The 15108-nt window shown below is 42.5% G+C and overlaps 1 protein-coding gene across 1 annotated transcript in view; it reads right to left on the reverse strand.

Annotated features, from left to right (window-relative positions):
• The window catches only part of naaladl2 (N-acetylated alpha-linked acidic dipeptidase like 2), a gene marked incomplete at its 3' end in the record, with an annotated part of 308732 nt that overhangs the window by 214930 nt on the left and 78694 nt on the right, over positions 1 to 15108 (reverse strand). The window contains exons 5-6 of the mRNA XM_008276546.1: positions 7653 to 7772; positions 3183 to 3315 (exon numbers count right to left, since the gene is read on the reverse strand). Of these exons, the coding sequence (XP_008274768.1) occupies positions 3183 to 3315; positions 7653 to 7772 (253 nt within the window). The remainder of the gene's footprint in view (positions 1 to 3182; positions 3316 to 7652; positions 7773 to 15108) is intronic.

The following is a 15108-nucleotide window of genomic DNA, read 5'->3' on the forward strand; positions in this document are numbered from 1 at the left end:
CTGCACCTTGTGCTGCATTAACGCGTAATTCCCTCAGAGGGGCATGAAAGCGTATTTTTAAAAATTTTCTGAAAACGAAAGAAGAAAAAAAAAAAAAAAGCCCTTAATAGAGTAGAATAACAAATCTGAGATACCGGTGCACTTCAGTGGTGGTTATATCAGGCTGCTAAGACATTTCTTCTCATTAATAGGTTTCAGGAATACAAAAACAGACACTTAATCTAGGCGCTCTCCGGCAGTTGAATAAAGTACAGTTGATATGAGTAATGAGGTGTCCTTTCACATCTTCTGTTCTTCTGAGCCGTATTAGCGCCGGGGACCTGAGAGCATTGCAATTGGTGAGAGACCAGACAGCCAGCATCTGTCTCTCTCCCCTCCACTTAAACACAGCCCAACACACACGATGGGCTTCGCGCTCCTACACATGCTCACGCAGCAGTCCGGACATCTGGCGGGGCTCTACTGGGTCCTGCCACTGTGGTACTGGGACTCTTACAAGGACTAAAGATACTTCAGCGGTAATGACACATCCCTGTTGACCAGACCGGGCAGGAAAACAGGAAGTGGGGACAAGACTGGGGGTCAGAGAGGTCGTCCGTCTTGGGAGGGTGATTTAAATACAGTAGAACAGAGTCACGGAGACACGGAGAGAAATAACGTCCTCTGCCCGAGGCCAAGGTAAGAGATGTGAGTAAGTTTTAGGTTTGACTGGATTCCAAATAGAACCGTCATTGAACTGAGCTGAAAAAAAATTATTGTTTTAATTTAATTTCCTTTGTAATGTTTTCTTCTTCTTTTAATCCCTTTAATACAGAGTTGTGCATATGCCCCACATTACATCAGGTGGGAATTTATAATAAAATAGGTTTATGAGCAGGTTACAAATAGACTTTGGTTTCAGCAGTTCTTGATTTAAAGGGGCCGTTCTATTAAATGTGGTTAAACTGCAAATTCAGAGTGGTGATAGTAGTGCATGGTGAATACTTACATGCAACATATATTGTTAATTATAGAAACCTGGTTCACCTCTGTGCTGTTATACACTAACTGATTAAATAGTTCTGAGACCATTCATGGTGCTGATTCACATTCACAGGCTTGTAAAACGTGTGAGCTGTAACTGTCATCAATCAGGATGTTCTGTTTTGTGACCTCTGGTAGGCGTGCAGTTCTTAATGGACCCAAAACTTGAGCAGAAAAGAAAACTTCAGTGTTTGTCAGCAGCCACGAGCATCATCACTGGAGATAAGAGGTGGTTCTGAAGCTACCATCAGGAGAAGATACAACAGTTTTGGAAGAGCTGTGGTTTCCAGAACCAGACAAGAGGGCTTCAGAGGGCTGTACTATGAAGCCAGATTAGTGGGTTATCAGGTATGCTGAGCTTAAAGCCAGAGTTTTCAGTAACACAAAGGTGGCTCTCTTTTTACCTGGTTAGGTCTCCATGGTAACTGATGCTGTGGAGCTAACCTGGTCAGGAGCAGGTTATGTTCAGAGTTTCAGATTCAAATGGAAAGAGCGTCTCCCTTTACCCAGATTGTTTCCTGACTGTTATTTATGAGTGATACAGATTCTCAGCTGAGGGAATGTGTTTATCTGCTAACATGCTGAGCTGTGCGTTACTGTGTAGTAATAATATCGCACACTGTCGGCGGAGACGTGCACAGAGTCTGAAGCAGAAAGCCTGAGTTGACAAAGAAAGTTGAACCACCTTCATGACACCAGTAGTCTCTGGCTGGGGCTTCGGCTTACACAAAGAAAGCCTGGCTATGTCAAACTTGCTTCGTAGTACAGCCCTCAGGTCAGAACCCCTCTTGTTTTCTTTAGCATTTACATGATCGTGCATCATCAATTAATCCCCCAGTGTTGGAATGTCAAGGAAGAGTTCTCCTGAGCAGCAAAGCATTCATCACTCTCCACCAGACTTGGCTCCCTGCGACTACTTCCTTTCCCCCGAAATGAAAGTCAAGTTGAAGGGTCACCGTTGTGACACCGTTTTCGGGATTCGGCGCTCGTCGCAGATGGTGCTTGACATGTTTACATAACGGGACTTGCAGGGAGCATGACAAGCCTCGCAGAAGCACTAAAAGCGCCGTATCGCTGCACAGGGAGAACACTCAGGCGAGGACGGCGGCCAAATTTAAATCAGGTGCGGTTTGTAATTTTTATTGGCACGGTCTCGTAACTTTTTTTCCAGCCCACGCATGATAGGAACCGTCTCATCAGCTGACCGAGTAAACGCAGTGGTTTATACTGATAGGGCAGACGTCCAGATACAAGGTGGATAAAAGGCAACAGAGAAGCTCATGAGGAGTTCTTTGTAAACGTAAAGCAAAATGAAAGTTGTTTAAAATATCTACTACTATACTCGTAACTAATATGTAGAAATTCTCCTTTGGGGCAGTTTTGAGAAGCTTCCCATCAGCTGCATCCAGGCTTCAGTATCAGACCAGAGTGAAAACAACACCTGAGAAATATGAGTGCGCTTAACTCCACACTGCACTACTTATCTCATAGAAGTTGATTAAAAGTCATTAAGGATAAGTGTCGCCAAACATCAGATAGAGTATTTCACTTACTTAACTTTTCATGTCCACCCATCTGGCGGTGAGAGTAATTACAAACACGGTGGACACTTGTGGAGTTGTTGCTTCTAGTAGTCAGCACCTGATATGCAGCCACAGCTGTTCCTCTCTCCGTCAGGGTTTCCTCTTCAGCTCTGACAAAGCAACTATTGCTGGTTGATGTGAAACACATCACTACCGGTGGACCAGCATGATGCCACAGAGGCCAGATTTAAAACTCCAGCACACTGTGAGATGCAGAGAGACTTTCCTGATGCACTGAAACACTGAGTGAATGTGTTTGGCTTGAAGGTAGAGGACACTGATTTATATTTATATGTCCCACACATCTCTATGCCTCTTTGGTGAGGGCTATCTGTTTTAATTTTGGCACACGTCTATCAAGAAAAGTCCTCAATCTGAACCATAACTCACTATGAAAAGTTTAAGGAGTATGTTTTTAAATTGTTCTTATTTCTTTGAACAGCGTAAAGAGTAAATTCTGCTGGTTTTAGAACGGTAAGAGCGCTATCTGTCTTCATTTGAGTGTGTTCAGGGAGCATTATGTTGTAACAGGTGGCTGGAAGTGGACTGTACATGTACAACAGTTTGGCGACTCACCATTGGCGGGGTTTCCTCCGGGGTTCAGAGTGACTCTGAAGGCCTGACGCCAGGTGTGGTGGCCGGGCGGAGCGTCACAGGGGTCGATGTAGAGAAGAACACCTCCGAAGCCCAACTCAGACAGTAGGGACAGCTGGACACACAACCACAAACACACAAAGACACAACGAGTAAGGAAAATGACCTATGACATACTCAAACATGAGTGAAAACCCGATACGTTACTCCTGTATGCTGCTTTTGTTATTTAATAGGACGTCAACAGACTCCTGCACACTGGCTAACCTGTAAAAATATATATTACTTCTGCTGCTTGAAAAGCAATCTCAACTCTGTGTCTTGCAAATGAAGATTTTAAAATATACTATCAGTGTATCCAGGAGGCCTTGAATCTCTTCTTCTAGAAGTTATTTCTGTGAAGTTTCTGCAGTGTTGCTCCCAGAGATCAGCTGCTAATCAAACAAAGTGCACCAGTGCTGTGATGTTGTCTTAGATTTTACCAGACGCAGCATCTGGCTTCACGTTGAACATTTATTGTCTGATATCATCCAGTAACAGCCACATGGCAGCAGGTACACATATTAAAGCTGAAGTGGCTTCCTGTTGTCTTTCTGTTCACACGACTGTTTTCATGATGATCAGAGGTTAAGCTGTGATGGTGTTTATTTAGCCGGCACCACTGGGAGACTAGTTTGTGGGTGGGAGGAAGCGCGCTGCAGCTGCCACAGTGCAGAGCCGTATTTCATTGTTGTCCATGGGAGATGTAGTGTCCTTGTTTTTTATGAGCGTAGATGACTATTTTATTGAATATGTGACACCAGCCACGGTCATGCTGCTCTCATCACAACTCCGTCCTTCACTGGAGAAAACAGGGACATGCGCGCAGACACACACGAGGACACACACGAGAAAAAAACTCACAAAAATCACCCACTTTCAATAAAACACTGCAACACACACAAGGCGAGCCGTGTTTTATGCATGCACACACACACAACTTTTTGTTTTCATAAGAACACTGTGACACACACACACACACACACACACCTGGCATTCAGATGGCACTACATCATAAACGAACGCAGTAAATGACACATATATGGAAAACCCTTCATCAGGAGAGTCAAATAATGTTTTTATGAATAACTGCACTGGGATATGACATTATAACAAAACAGAACCACACTCCTGAATATGTGGAACAGACCCAAATGAGTCCAACCAGGACGGGAACCATATGTGTGTCTATGTGTGTGTGTGTGTGTGTGTGTGTGTGTGTGTAAAATTAGGCCTGCAGTCACCGTCACACACTCATTAGCGAGAGCACGGGTCTCATCAATCATTCTTCCCCACTTCCATGTAAAGGGCAACCGTTTCTTATAGCTGCTGACACACGGAGACGTTATGAAGCGCACATGATCAAATGTGTCACAAACTGTGGGTGAAGAAGGGAAAAAATGTATATATTTAAAAAAAATGGGTCAGCAGCCTGTTGCTGGAAGCGTCCCGAGCGACGCCTGCTTCAGGCTCCTTTAACGGATATTTTTTTAAAAAATGCAGTCCAGTGACCCCCCTCTTTAAATATTTCCTCTCCTTTTATTCTAGTAACCTCCATTTGCTCCCGTTATGCCTCATTAGCCCGTCATTTATCACTAGCTTCACATTCAAAGGTGGAGTCAGTGTACAGTGGACAAAGCAAAGAGAAACGGCGTGAGACGATTTTATTTTTTATTACATACAGTCGTCCTCAGATGGATTCATCCCCTCCCATTAAAGAAAAGACAGAATCCACAACAGTCACTCAAATAACTAGAAACTGGAAAAAGTAATAATAAATAAAAATTTGCTAAATTATAATTTAGTGACATAGGACATTGCTTTTGAATTGTGGTTGAAAAGAATAATTTTAAAAAAATAGTAATAAAATAAAATAAAAAAACTGTCCCAGACAAATTACAGTTGTTTGCATGTTTTTCTTTGTTTTTTTTTTTTTGTTTTTAATATTTCTGTTGAACCACAATTCAAAAGCAACGCCATGATTTTCATTAAATTTTTATTCATTATTACTTTTGTCAATTTCAACTTATTTCAGTCACAGCTGTTTTTTTCCTTCTTTAATCAGAGGGTATGAATACATTAGAGGACTGTATTAAAACACGTTTTGATTTACGCGTCCTGATCCTTTTTTAATTTTCTTTATCGTATTTTTATTAAATTTAAGTGCACCAGAGTTTGCTAGCAGCTAATCTGCTTCTGTCCCTGAGCAGATAGTCACAAGAAAAACTACTTTGACAGCATAAAACAACACAAAACTCCTTCAGTATGAGATTATAAATGGGTTCAGTGTGATAAATAAAAGATAATCATTGGTGGTGACACTTTTGTGCTCATTTTAGCCAAAGCTTGAGGCTGTTTTTTTAAACACTGTAAAGCTTCCTGAGGCTTTAATATTTCCACTTCCTCGTGGCTTTAACCCAGAGAACAGATTGATCTTTCAGAGCTGCAGTTTAAACATCACACATGCATCAGAGTAAAAGAGAAAGTTATCAACAGTAATGATCATCTGTTGCCGTTTCATCCTTTAGGATTCGTTTATCGTACACAGGTTCGGGTTTCTTACACCTGCCTGTGGCCGGCTTGCACAGCGACGAGGACAGATGGGGAGAAGGCAAAGCGTTTACAGAGAGCTCTCCAGCAGACGGAGACGACCGGCGCCTCAGATTAAACTCGCCGATGACCCCACGAGCTCTACAGGACGGGTTGGTGTCACTCGTGTGTGTCACAGGTGTTAACTTCAGCGTTAATTAAAACGTCAGGATTAAGGGAATTATTGTTCCTCGCTGTGAAGTACATGGAAGCTGCTTCGCTCGTGTGTTGGGAGTCAAGCATGAATTAGCTAAGTCAATCCGACACCGTGCTGGATGCAGCTGTCAGTTTGGCTGCGGCGCCTTCTCCATCCCAGCTCCTTTTATTAGCTTCCGCCGGAGCTGTGAGCCGAGCGAGACGCATCCTCTGACGGAGGCCGTGTGAAATTATTCTGATGCTTAACTTTTAAGCCAACGCTGATGAAGAAGTCCTGAATGTGCTGCGGATGGCTGTGGACACATTCATCTTAATGAGGTTGAGCAAACCTTCTCCAGCTGCTAACAGGAGCAGAAAGCTCAATAAAAAGCCGGCGTGTACATTTCAAAATAAAAAAAAGGAACTTATAAAATCTACCAATCAGTTTTCTTTTCACCTAAAATATGCTGTTAAATTTGTGTGAGTTTCAGAGACTTCTTCAGATGTTTTTTTTTGTAGAATAAAGCTTCAGGACAATGCAGGTAAAGTCCTGGATGAGCTTTTCTTGCTCTCAGTGAGTCTGTTGAACCACAATTCAAAAGCAACGTCATGATTTTAATTTAATTTTTATTTTTGTCAGTTTCAACTTACTTGTCCTTCTTTAACGGGAGGGTATGAATACATTTGACTGTACACTCAGTAGTTTTCCAGAACTTTCCATCATTTGTTAACTCCTAGAAACTTAATTTTGTGTCACTTGCTGTGGCTCGAGGTGTTTGTTATATGAAGTCTTATTGCCACGTGTCATTTAAATATCATTAAAATAACACATCTGACGTGGTGAAGATCTGTTTGTTTAAACAGGAAGAAACAGAAGTAAAGAGTTTGTAGTGGAGGGAGGTTCTGCACTGGTTTCACCCCAGCATGGTATAAATGTGGGTCGTCTGTACCTGTATATAACGATTATAGAACGTAACGTGCAGTCTGACGTTTATTTAGTCACGGTTAGGACGCACGGACACAATAAATTCCCATTAGTGCACATTTCCATAACCGAACGCCGTAGAAGTCCTCGTGTGTTCAGATTTGTGTAATTAAATTACTTTTGATTTAATGGGAAGTGAAGATAAATTTACGAGTAATTAACATGTAAGTAGATGTTTATGTTTTAATTAACTGGATTGGAATTCATATTTTCCCTGTCGTCTCCTAATTGATGGGGAAACTCCTTTGAGCAGACCGTGGCTCACATCCAGCCAGAAACAGGCCTAATCAATCAGCTAACGCTGTTTCCTATGAGTGGATTCAGACGCAGTGAGGAGGAGGCGCAGATCGTCAGGTACGCCGATTTGATGTCAAATTAGCAGCGCATGACGAATCATATACATTAGGAGTGTAAGAATCCCGGCGCTGGGCTTCTCCAAAGGCCAGCGAGCTATACTTGGATGCTAGTAAGTTGTGCCTGAGATCGTTTAGGGAACTCGGTTTTAAATCCCCTCATTAGCTGAAAATCATTTCATACCTTGCACTTATTTTTAAAGACCAACAGACTTCATTGCTCAGGCTGGGTGCATATTTCTCCTGCTGCAGGATTACAGTATCGGGCCGATCTGAGCACTCTGCATTAACTCGTGTGTGATCCCCTTATCAGCCGAGTAGCACTTCTGCAGAGCTTTGATTGGATCTCACCTTGTACAGTAGAGGCGCCTGGCCGAGCTTGACGGCGGCGATCTGGTTGGTGAGGTTCAGGCTGTCTTTGGCTCTCCTCAGGTCGTCCACGCTGGCGTACTGGACGTCCACCACCTCCCCCTGGAGAGGAGAAGCAGCAGCGCAGGGATCAGGAGCTACTCAGTTCATCAAAGAGTTCTGCAGGATGTTTGAAACACCAGCTAGATGTCAGGTGACCAGTCGTAAGCACTGCTCACTGGCCTGTCCACACTGTGACTTTACTCCTAGTGTGGAACCTCAGTGCTTTGTGTGTTTGTGTCGTGAAGGTTGGATTGCAGAGCAGGTTTGCTTTACATGTAGTCAGCACACATCTCCAGTTTCATCTTTGTATTATGAATGTGATTGTAAGTTTGATCAGCGAACAGACCAGACATCATTTTTAAAGACTCAGTGAATTCTACCTGCAAACTGACTAATACGACGATTCCATCAGACAGAAACATCGCACTAAAAAAACAGAAAAGAAGCACAAACATCTGGAACAACAGAGACTGTGGCCGATAAACACCGACGTGATCCCTCAGGTTGTCGGTGTGCTCGGTGCAACAAAGAAGGGGACGGTGGAAAACATGAAGGACGTATCAGAGAGAGCTACAGGAACGGAAAGATCAGCATGCTGGGATATGCACCAATCCTCAGGAAGGTCCTCAGTGTATGAACAGAAGTATTGAGTGTCTGATGCCCTCAGTGCACCAATAATAACAACAACAACAACAACAACAATAATAATAATAATAATAATAATAATAATGCCACGGTGCAGGGACACGGTATGGCAGACGTGTGCTTGGTGCCTGATGAAAACAAAAGTCATTATTTCATTCACTGAAGTGCTAACATCCAGTGACCCACTTTCAGAAATGGAAACTTGCCAAACGCCTGCCTTCTAGTGATGCACGATATTAAGATTTCTGGCCGATGCAGATATCTGATATTAAGATTCCTGATATCGCCGATATTCAATTTTTGTTCACTCTGAAAAATGAGTATAAGTAGCACCATGACAACATGGAAACTATTCAAAAGAACCAGATTAAACCACATCGTCTTCTTTATTACATAACAAAAGTAAAACCTATTTTAAAATGGAACCATGTAAGTAAAAACATCTGTGAAACAGCAGCGATATTAAAGGTAGAGACGAAGGCACTGATGTGAGACAGTCATTGGCTAAATTTGTTCATCAGACCGATACCGATATATATATATAAAAAAACCACTAATATCGGCCGATACCGACGTGGTCGCTGACATATCGTCCCTACTGCCTTCCTCGACGCCTCTCCATCCTCAGACAAGGTTCCCCTCAGTCCCTCTCTGCCTCGAGCCCTTCAGACTCCTGGATTTCCTGGAGGTGACCTGTGCTGACCTTCTGACTTCTAAAGTCAACTTTTAAATCATTCAAATTAAAAGCAAATCTATTATTTTGACGGACTAATAACTAGTAATGTTAGCCCATGTTGGAGACGCTGCACTGCTGTAGTTTCTGCAATTGATGAGTCTTTGTTGCACAACCAGGAACAACTGGTATCACAGGGACTTAGTGGCTTATTTACTTAAGAAGCAGAAGGATGAAAATAGCTGAAGAAACGAGGAAGGATATTACTGAATCTGTCTTTATTACATTATCACTTCAGTATGTACAATTATGGAGCCTAACAGGCTTAATTACACATTGTCACATCATTGTGTTAGCATGTATAGATGTTAAAACATACCTACATAACGGCAAATTAACGAACAATTCTAATCCTTATTTTTAGTAACGATGGTGTGACAGGCGCTACAGCTCACTGCAATTAGAACAGATACTAAACTTTAAAAAAAGAAGAGTTCATGAATTATCAGCGTGCACGCAGTAAGTCTTTATGTAGTTTTTATAAGCAGTAGAACAGCACTACTATAGAATTTAATGACTTTAAAGCACCCCAAATCCACTTTATCAAAGTGTGTGTTTCTGTGTGTGTTCATGTGTGTGTGACGGAGTGAGTGTTGGCGTCTCCCAAATTAAAGTGACCTAGAAGTTGTTGAGCAAAGTCAAAGCCTCACTTTTTGGGGTCTCTCTCTCTCTCTCTCTCTCTCTCTCTCTCTCTTACTGACGCTCTCTCTTTCACCCCCCTCTCTCTCCCTCTTCCTTTCTCCCTCCCTCCCTCCTCCTCACCCCCTCGCTGCATCACCTGGGCCTGATTCATTTTTCATGTGGCCCGGGGGCGAGTGTAACGCGATGCTGCTGCTGCTGCTGCTGCAGTGGGGAGCGAGTGGTAGAGCGAGCCCGACTGTGGGAACGCGAGGAGGAGAGAGATCACATCTCCGTGCATTAGGGGAGCCCAGGAGAAGAGAGCGAGGGAGATTTATCGCTGCTGCCTGCATTTGCATCATAAAAGTCTTCCATTTAAACTGCAGGCCGTGGAACAGGACAAGACACAGCAAACTGTAAGACGGGAGAATCTCTACACGCTGCTGCTGCTGCTGCTTGAACTAGATCCATCTCTCTTTCCGCGCTGCCTGTTTAAAAAAAACTTTAATCTCAGGCGAGGTAATGAAATTAACGATGTAAGTGTCCTCTGTCTGGATGGAGCTGATGATGGTTTTCGTCTTTCCCGCCAGTCACACCAGATCTGGGTTTCTAAAGACGATAATGAGACTCATATACCTGGATGGATGGTGTCCAATAACCAATAAATAAGCACGGTTCAGTTACCACGGTCGCGTTCATGTGGTTTTTCTTTAACCAATGATCTTTTTATTTAATTTTCAAACCAGAGAATTAACGATGTGAAGATTTCCTGTGTGTGTTACACAAAAATAGTAGTGAGCACAAATTCTGTGCAGAATATTTGTACAGTCCATCCATCCACCATCTCTACACCTTCATCCTCACCAGGGTCATGGGGGGCTGGAGTCTATCCCAGCTGACTCAGGGTGAAGGCAGGTTCACCTGGACAGGTAACCAGTCTATCACAGGGCTACACTTAGAGACAGACAACCAAGCACACTCACATTCACACCTACGGACAATTTACAATCACCAATTAACCTCAGCATGTTTCTGGACTGTGGGAGGAAGCCGGAGAACCCGGAGAGAACCCACGCTGCACGGGGAGAACATGGAGACTCCACGCAGGAAGATCCCGGGTGTCCTCACCGGGACGCCAACCAGCGACCTTCTAGCTGCGAGGCGACGGTGCTAACCACCGACCCACCGTGCAAAACTCCAAAAGTGAAAAAGAAAAACCAACAACAAACCCACAAGATAAATCATGGCTCAATCTGCAAAACATTTCCGGCAAAAACCAACACAATCAGAGACCGATGCTGGTAACGAGATGTACACGGCTGTAGGACCGGATGTCAAGTTCTCTTCTCTTTCCTTATCTTTATTTCCCCTTCCTTAGTCTCCAGCTGCAGTAAATAAATTAAGGATGGATGGAAGTAGAATCAGTGGGGATCAGAAAGGTCTCTTACAAACGGTCCCCATGCTTCTTCAAATCCCCCCCCTTGGTTCTGAACAGAGTCTCTGATCTTTTCCAGGCTCAGGCAGGACATTACATCTCATCATGTGTTTTAAAGCAGGTTATCCGTTATGGGAGAACTCTGACTATGAAACGTGCAGCTTCCTACACAAACGCCGCTCACAGACTGAATCTGAGTCCAGATCTGAGTAGAGATGCATCCCTGCGCTAAATAACAGGAAATGAAGGAACAGTTAAAGTTTCAATGGACTGCATTCATGAGTGTGGAGCATCAAAGAGAAAGAAATCATTCCTAAACGGCCACAAATGTCCAGAATGACGCGTCTTCAGCTCAGCTTTTAACATTCAGTGCTTTTAATACATTTTCTTAAATTAGGAAAGGAGCCCAATCTCAACATGACGGCGGTCTGAATCATCCATCTGAGGAGAACTCTTTGGAAACCACTTGTCTCTTCTTGTCTGAGTTTGTGCAGCTGCAGAGAAAAACACGTCTGATGCAATGTGGCTGCAAATTTGATAATTCTACTAAAACCAATGATTTCTACTGAAATGCATCCAAATGTGTTCAATATTTGTGCAGCTGATTCTGTTCATGTGACTGAACGGCCCCGAGTCGGACTGGATGGTTTCTATTTTATGAATGTGAACACGTTCCCTCTGGCTGGTTGCCACCTGCTTAATTGTTCTGAACGATGTCACAGCCTAATTAACCCTCTGAACCCTGAAACCCGGCGGGAACGTTGGAAAGAAATGTTATATATTTTTAAAAAGATCACTGAAAGTCAACCATTTATCAGAAACTGTAAAAAACCTGCAATCCTTGAACTGATCACTCATGAGATTTAGTTGAAAACATTAACCAAAGCTGACATTAAGATGCTTTATTCTAAATGCTTCATCAAAACATTCTTGTTCCTTCAGTCATTCTGGTAAAAAGAAAACATTCTGCACACTGCAAAAAAAGGGCAGCCCAAGTATAAGATATAAACACTGAATCTGAGAAGAAAATGACTTAAAACCAGTGAAACTATCCGTCCATGCAGCAAGTACATGTTACTGGATAAGAAATAAGATTTTTGATGCTCAATTTAAGATTTTCCTTTAAAATCCAGGACTGAAAATGAGTAAATAACTTTTAAAACAAGCCAGATTATCTATCGTGTGTAAAAACAAGATTTTAAATCTTGGCCAATCCCAGATTATTTGCAGTGAACTTCAAGGCACGACTGAAACGTCATGACTGTCTCCTCACGTGACAGAAACTCCTGGACTATTCAGCTGAACTGTTTAAACAGAACAGAGGAGACAAACATGGACACAAACCAGAGAGATGAGCAATAGGACAGACTTTATGAGCGTTTTTTTTATTTATTTTATTTTTAAATAAAATAATTGTAAAAACCAAGTATGAAGAGGACGGAGTTGTCAGCAGGCTGCTGGAGGATACGTTCGTTTCATTTGCTGGAGGTCGTGTGAAAAATGACTCGTTTGTGAAGGTGGTTAAAGTTAAGTCACCTTTTTATTTATGTTTTTTCACCCAGTGTTGATAACCTACGAGGACACTGTGAAAAATGCTGTTCAGCTGATTTCTTGTGTGTGTGTGTGTGTGTGTGTGTGTGTGTGTAAAACAAATTACGACATTCAACTTTTTTTTTTTTTTTTTTTCACACTTTACACACTTTTGATGAACTTCTAGCCAGAGTTGTGCAGAACTAATATAATATAAATATTACATTTATTATATTACAATGAAAATCAAGCTCACAGTGAATCAAAATATGACAGGAGCTAAAATAAATAAATAAAAGCACAACTTGTTAACTTGACAGCTGCAATCCAATACGGGGCATGTTCTTTATTTTATTCATTACAGTTCATAGCCGACCTCGTCTATCTGAGGAATGCATTCATATTGTGTGTTTCTAACACTTGAGCACAAAGTTAATCAAACTTAGAACACATGATGTTTTCCACAGAGTTGTCAAGTTAAAATATACCAAAGAAACTATGAGAGTAGTTAATTACTGATCTTGATGAATGCAGCCTCTGGAAGTGTTTTACACGAGTCACTTAAACTTTAAACGACATGCATTAAAATATCACCGCTTTTTGAGTCACTTTTTGCTCTTGATTAACAGTAAAACCACGACTCCTGCAGAGAGTCAGAACGCAGCAGGACGTCACATTAACTCACTCAAAGTCAGAGCTGGAGTCATTCTAAATATTAAACCCACTGCCATGTTCCTGAACACGCTCAAATAATCGGATTACACTGCAGACACAGCTTCTTTTTTTTACTGAGCCTAGAAAATCCAACCTGACTCACTGCACACCTGTAACCTGAAAAAAAACTAAAGACGCAGAACAAACTGAAGCTTGACTCATTTTTTATACGTTTAGTGAAATAGGTTTTTAATTTGATCTTATTTCACTCCCAGCTGTTGTTGTTGTTCTGGTTAATTAATTTGTTTTTAATTAAAGCTTTTATTATGGTACCAACCTGTTTGTGTAATTTTCTTTGTCAATTTTGCCAAAGTTTCTTATTTGTGTGGTGAAATGTTTTATTTTCTTTCTCCATTCCTGTCCTCCGTAAACCTCTGCTCTACATTAAAACAACACCGAGTGAAGGACAAAAGAAGCAGGAAATAAAAAGACAAGCTCGACTCTCTGCCAGCGTCGGTTTCTAAAGGCATAATTCGGAGGGAGAGGAAGCGGCGGAGAGAAGAAGAGCAGCCATGCGGGGAGGAGACGGAGGAGGAGGTCATGGATTGTTTCTGCAGTCGACTTACTGAAGGCTGCTCAGACCCTGTAATTAACTCTTATCACGTTAAGTAAATGAAGTGCCTCCACAGTGACACTGTCATTACGTCTGACAACAAGGAGAGGCAGCTTTAAAGAAGCCTCGAGTTGGGAAGCCTTCACAGGGTCCTACAGGTGAGTTAATTGAGATGTTTTACTGATTAAAAACATACGGCTGCATAAAGAGGTCACTGACAAAATTAAAGCAGAAACACTGCCTTGTGGTTGGATGTAGTGCAGGCTGTGAATGTGCATTAAAAGAAACAATAAACTCAGTAATAATCAAATTATTTTTGACAGATATTTGGATGTAAGTCGTGGTTTTAGTAGGATTTTTTTTTTTATTTTATTTTGCATTTCTTTTCCAATGGAACTGATGTTAATGTGATTTATGGTGTGATCTGAACCAAACACGTTTCCCTCCAAGTAGAGGATGTGATGTGATGGATTGTAGGCTACAGGGCTTCTCCCTGAGAACCACAACACTTAGCATGTTGTTACCTTCATCAAAAAGCTGCAGCTCCTGCGGTTTGGATGCTGAATGACTCTGTGCTGAGATTTCAGTGATATTTTGATTAATTGTTCACCTGAAGGCAACGCTTTACACACGAGGTGTGTCAGAGAAGTTCCAGGACTGGTGTCACAAAAGAACAAGTCCAGACTACAAACTACCAGTGTTCTCCTTCCCAGTAACCCTCCTGGAGTCTACCACCCTCCTCCAGCCTTCTCTTCACGCCGCCATGCACTCCTGGAAGGATTCTTCAGGATCCTCTCAGCTCCGTCCTCACAGCCATCTTGATGTCGTCCACGTCTTCTAAACGGGTCCCCTTGATGACCCCCTTGAGCTTGGGGAAGAGGAACCAACCCCATGGAGCCAGGTGGGGTGAGTAGGGAGGAGATGTTCTTCTCAGCCAGGAGCTGTGGGATGCTCAGGGCGCTGTGAGCAGGTTGTCAAGGTGAAGCAGCCTCCACTGGTCCTGACACAACTCTGCCTCTTCTGGACGAAGCAAACGCTGCAGGATCTCTGTAGACGAGCTGGTTGATCGTCTGAAGGGGAAACTCCTGGTTTGTAGTTTGAAATAGATCTTCTGTGACACCAGTCCTGGAACTTTTCTGACACACCTCATATATAAACATTGCTGCAA

Source organism: Stegastes partitus, unplaced genomic scaffold (genome assembly GCF_000690725.1).
Source record: "Stegastes partitus isolate 25-593 unplaced genomic scaffold, Stegastes_partitus-1.0.2 Scaffold76, whole genome shotgun sequence".
NCBI classification, from domain to species: Eukaryota; Metazoa; Chordata; class Actinopteri; family Pomacentridae; genus Stegastes; species Stegastes partitus.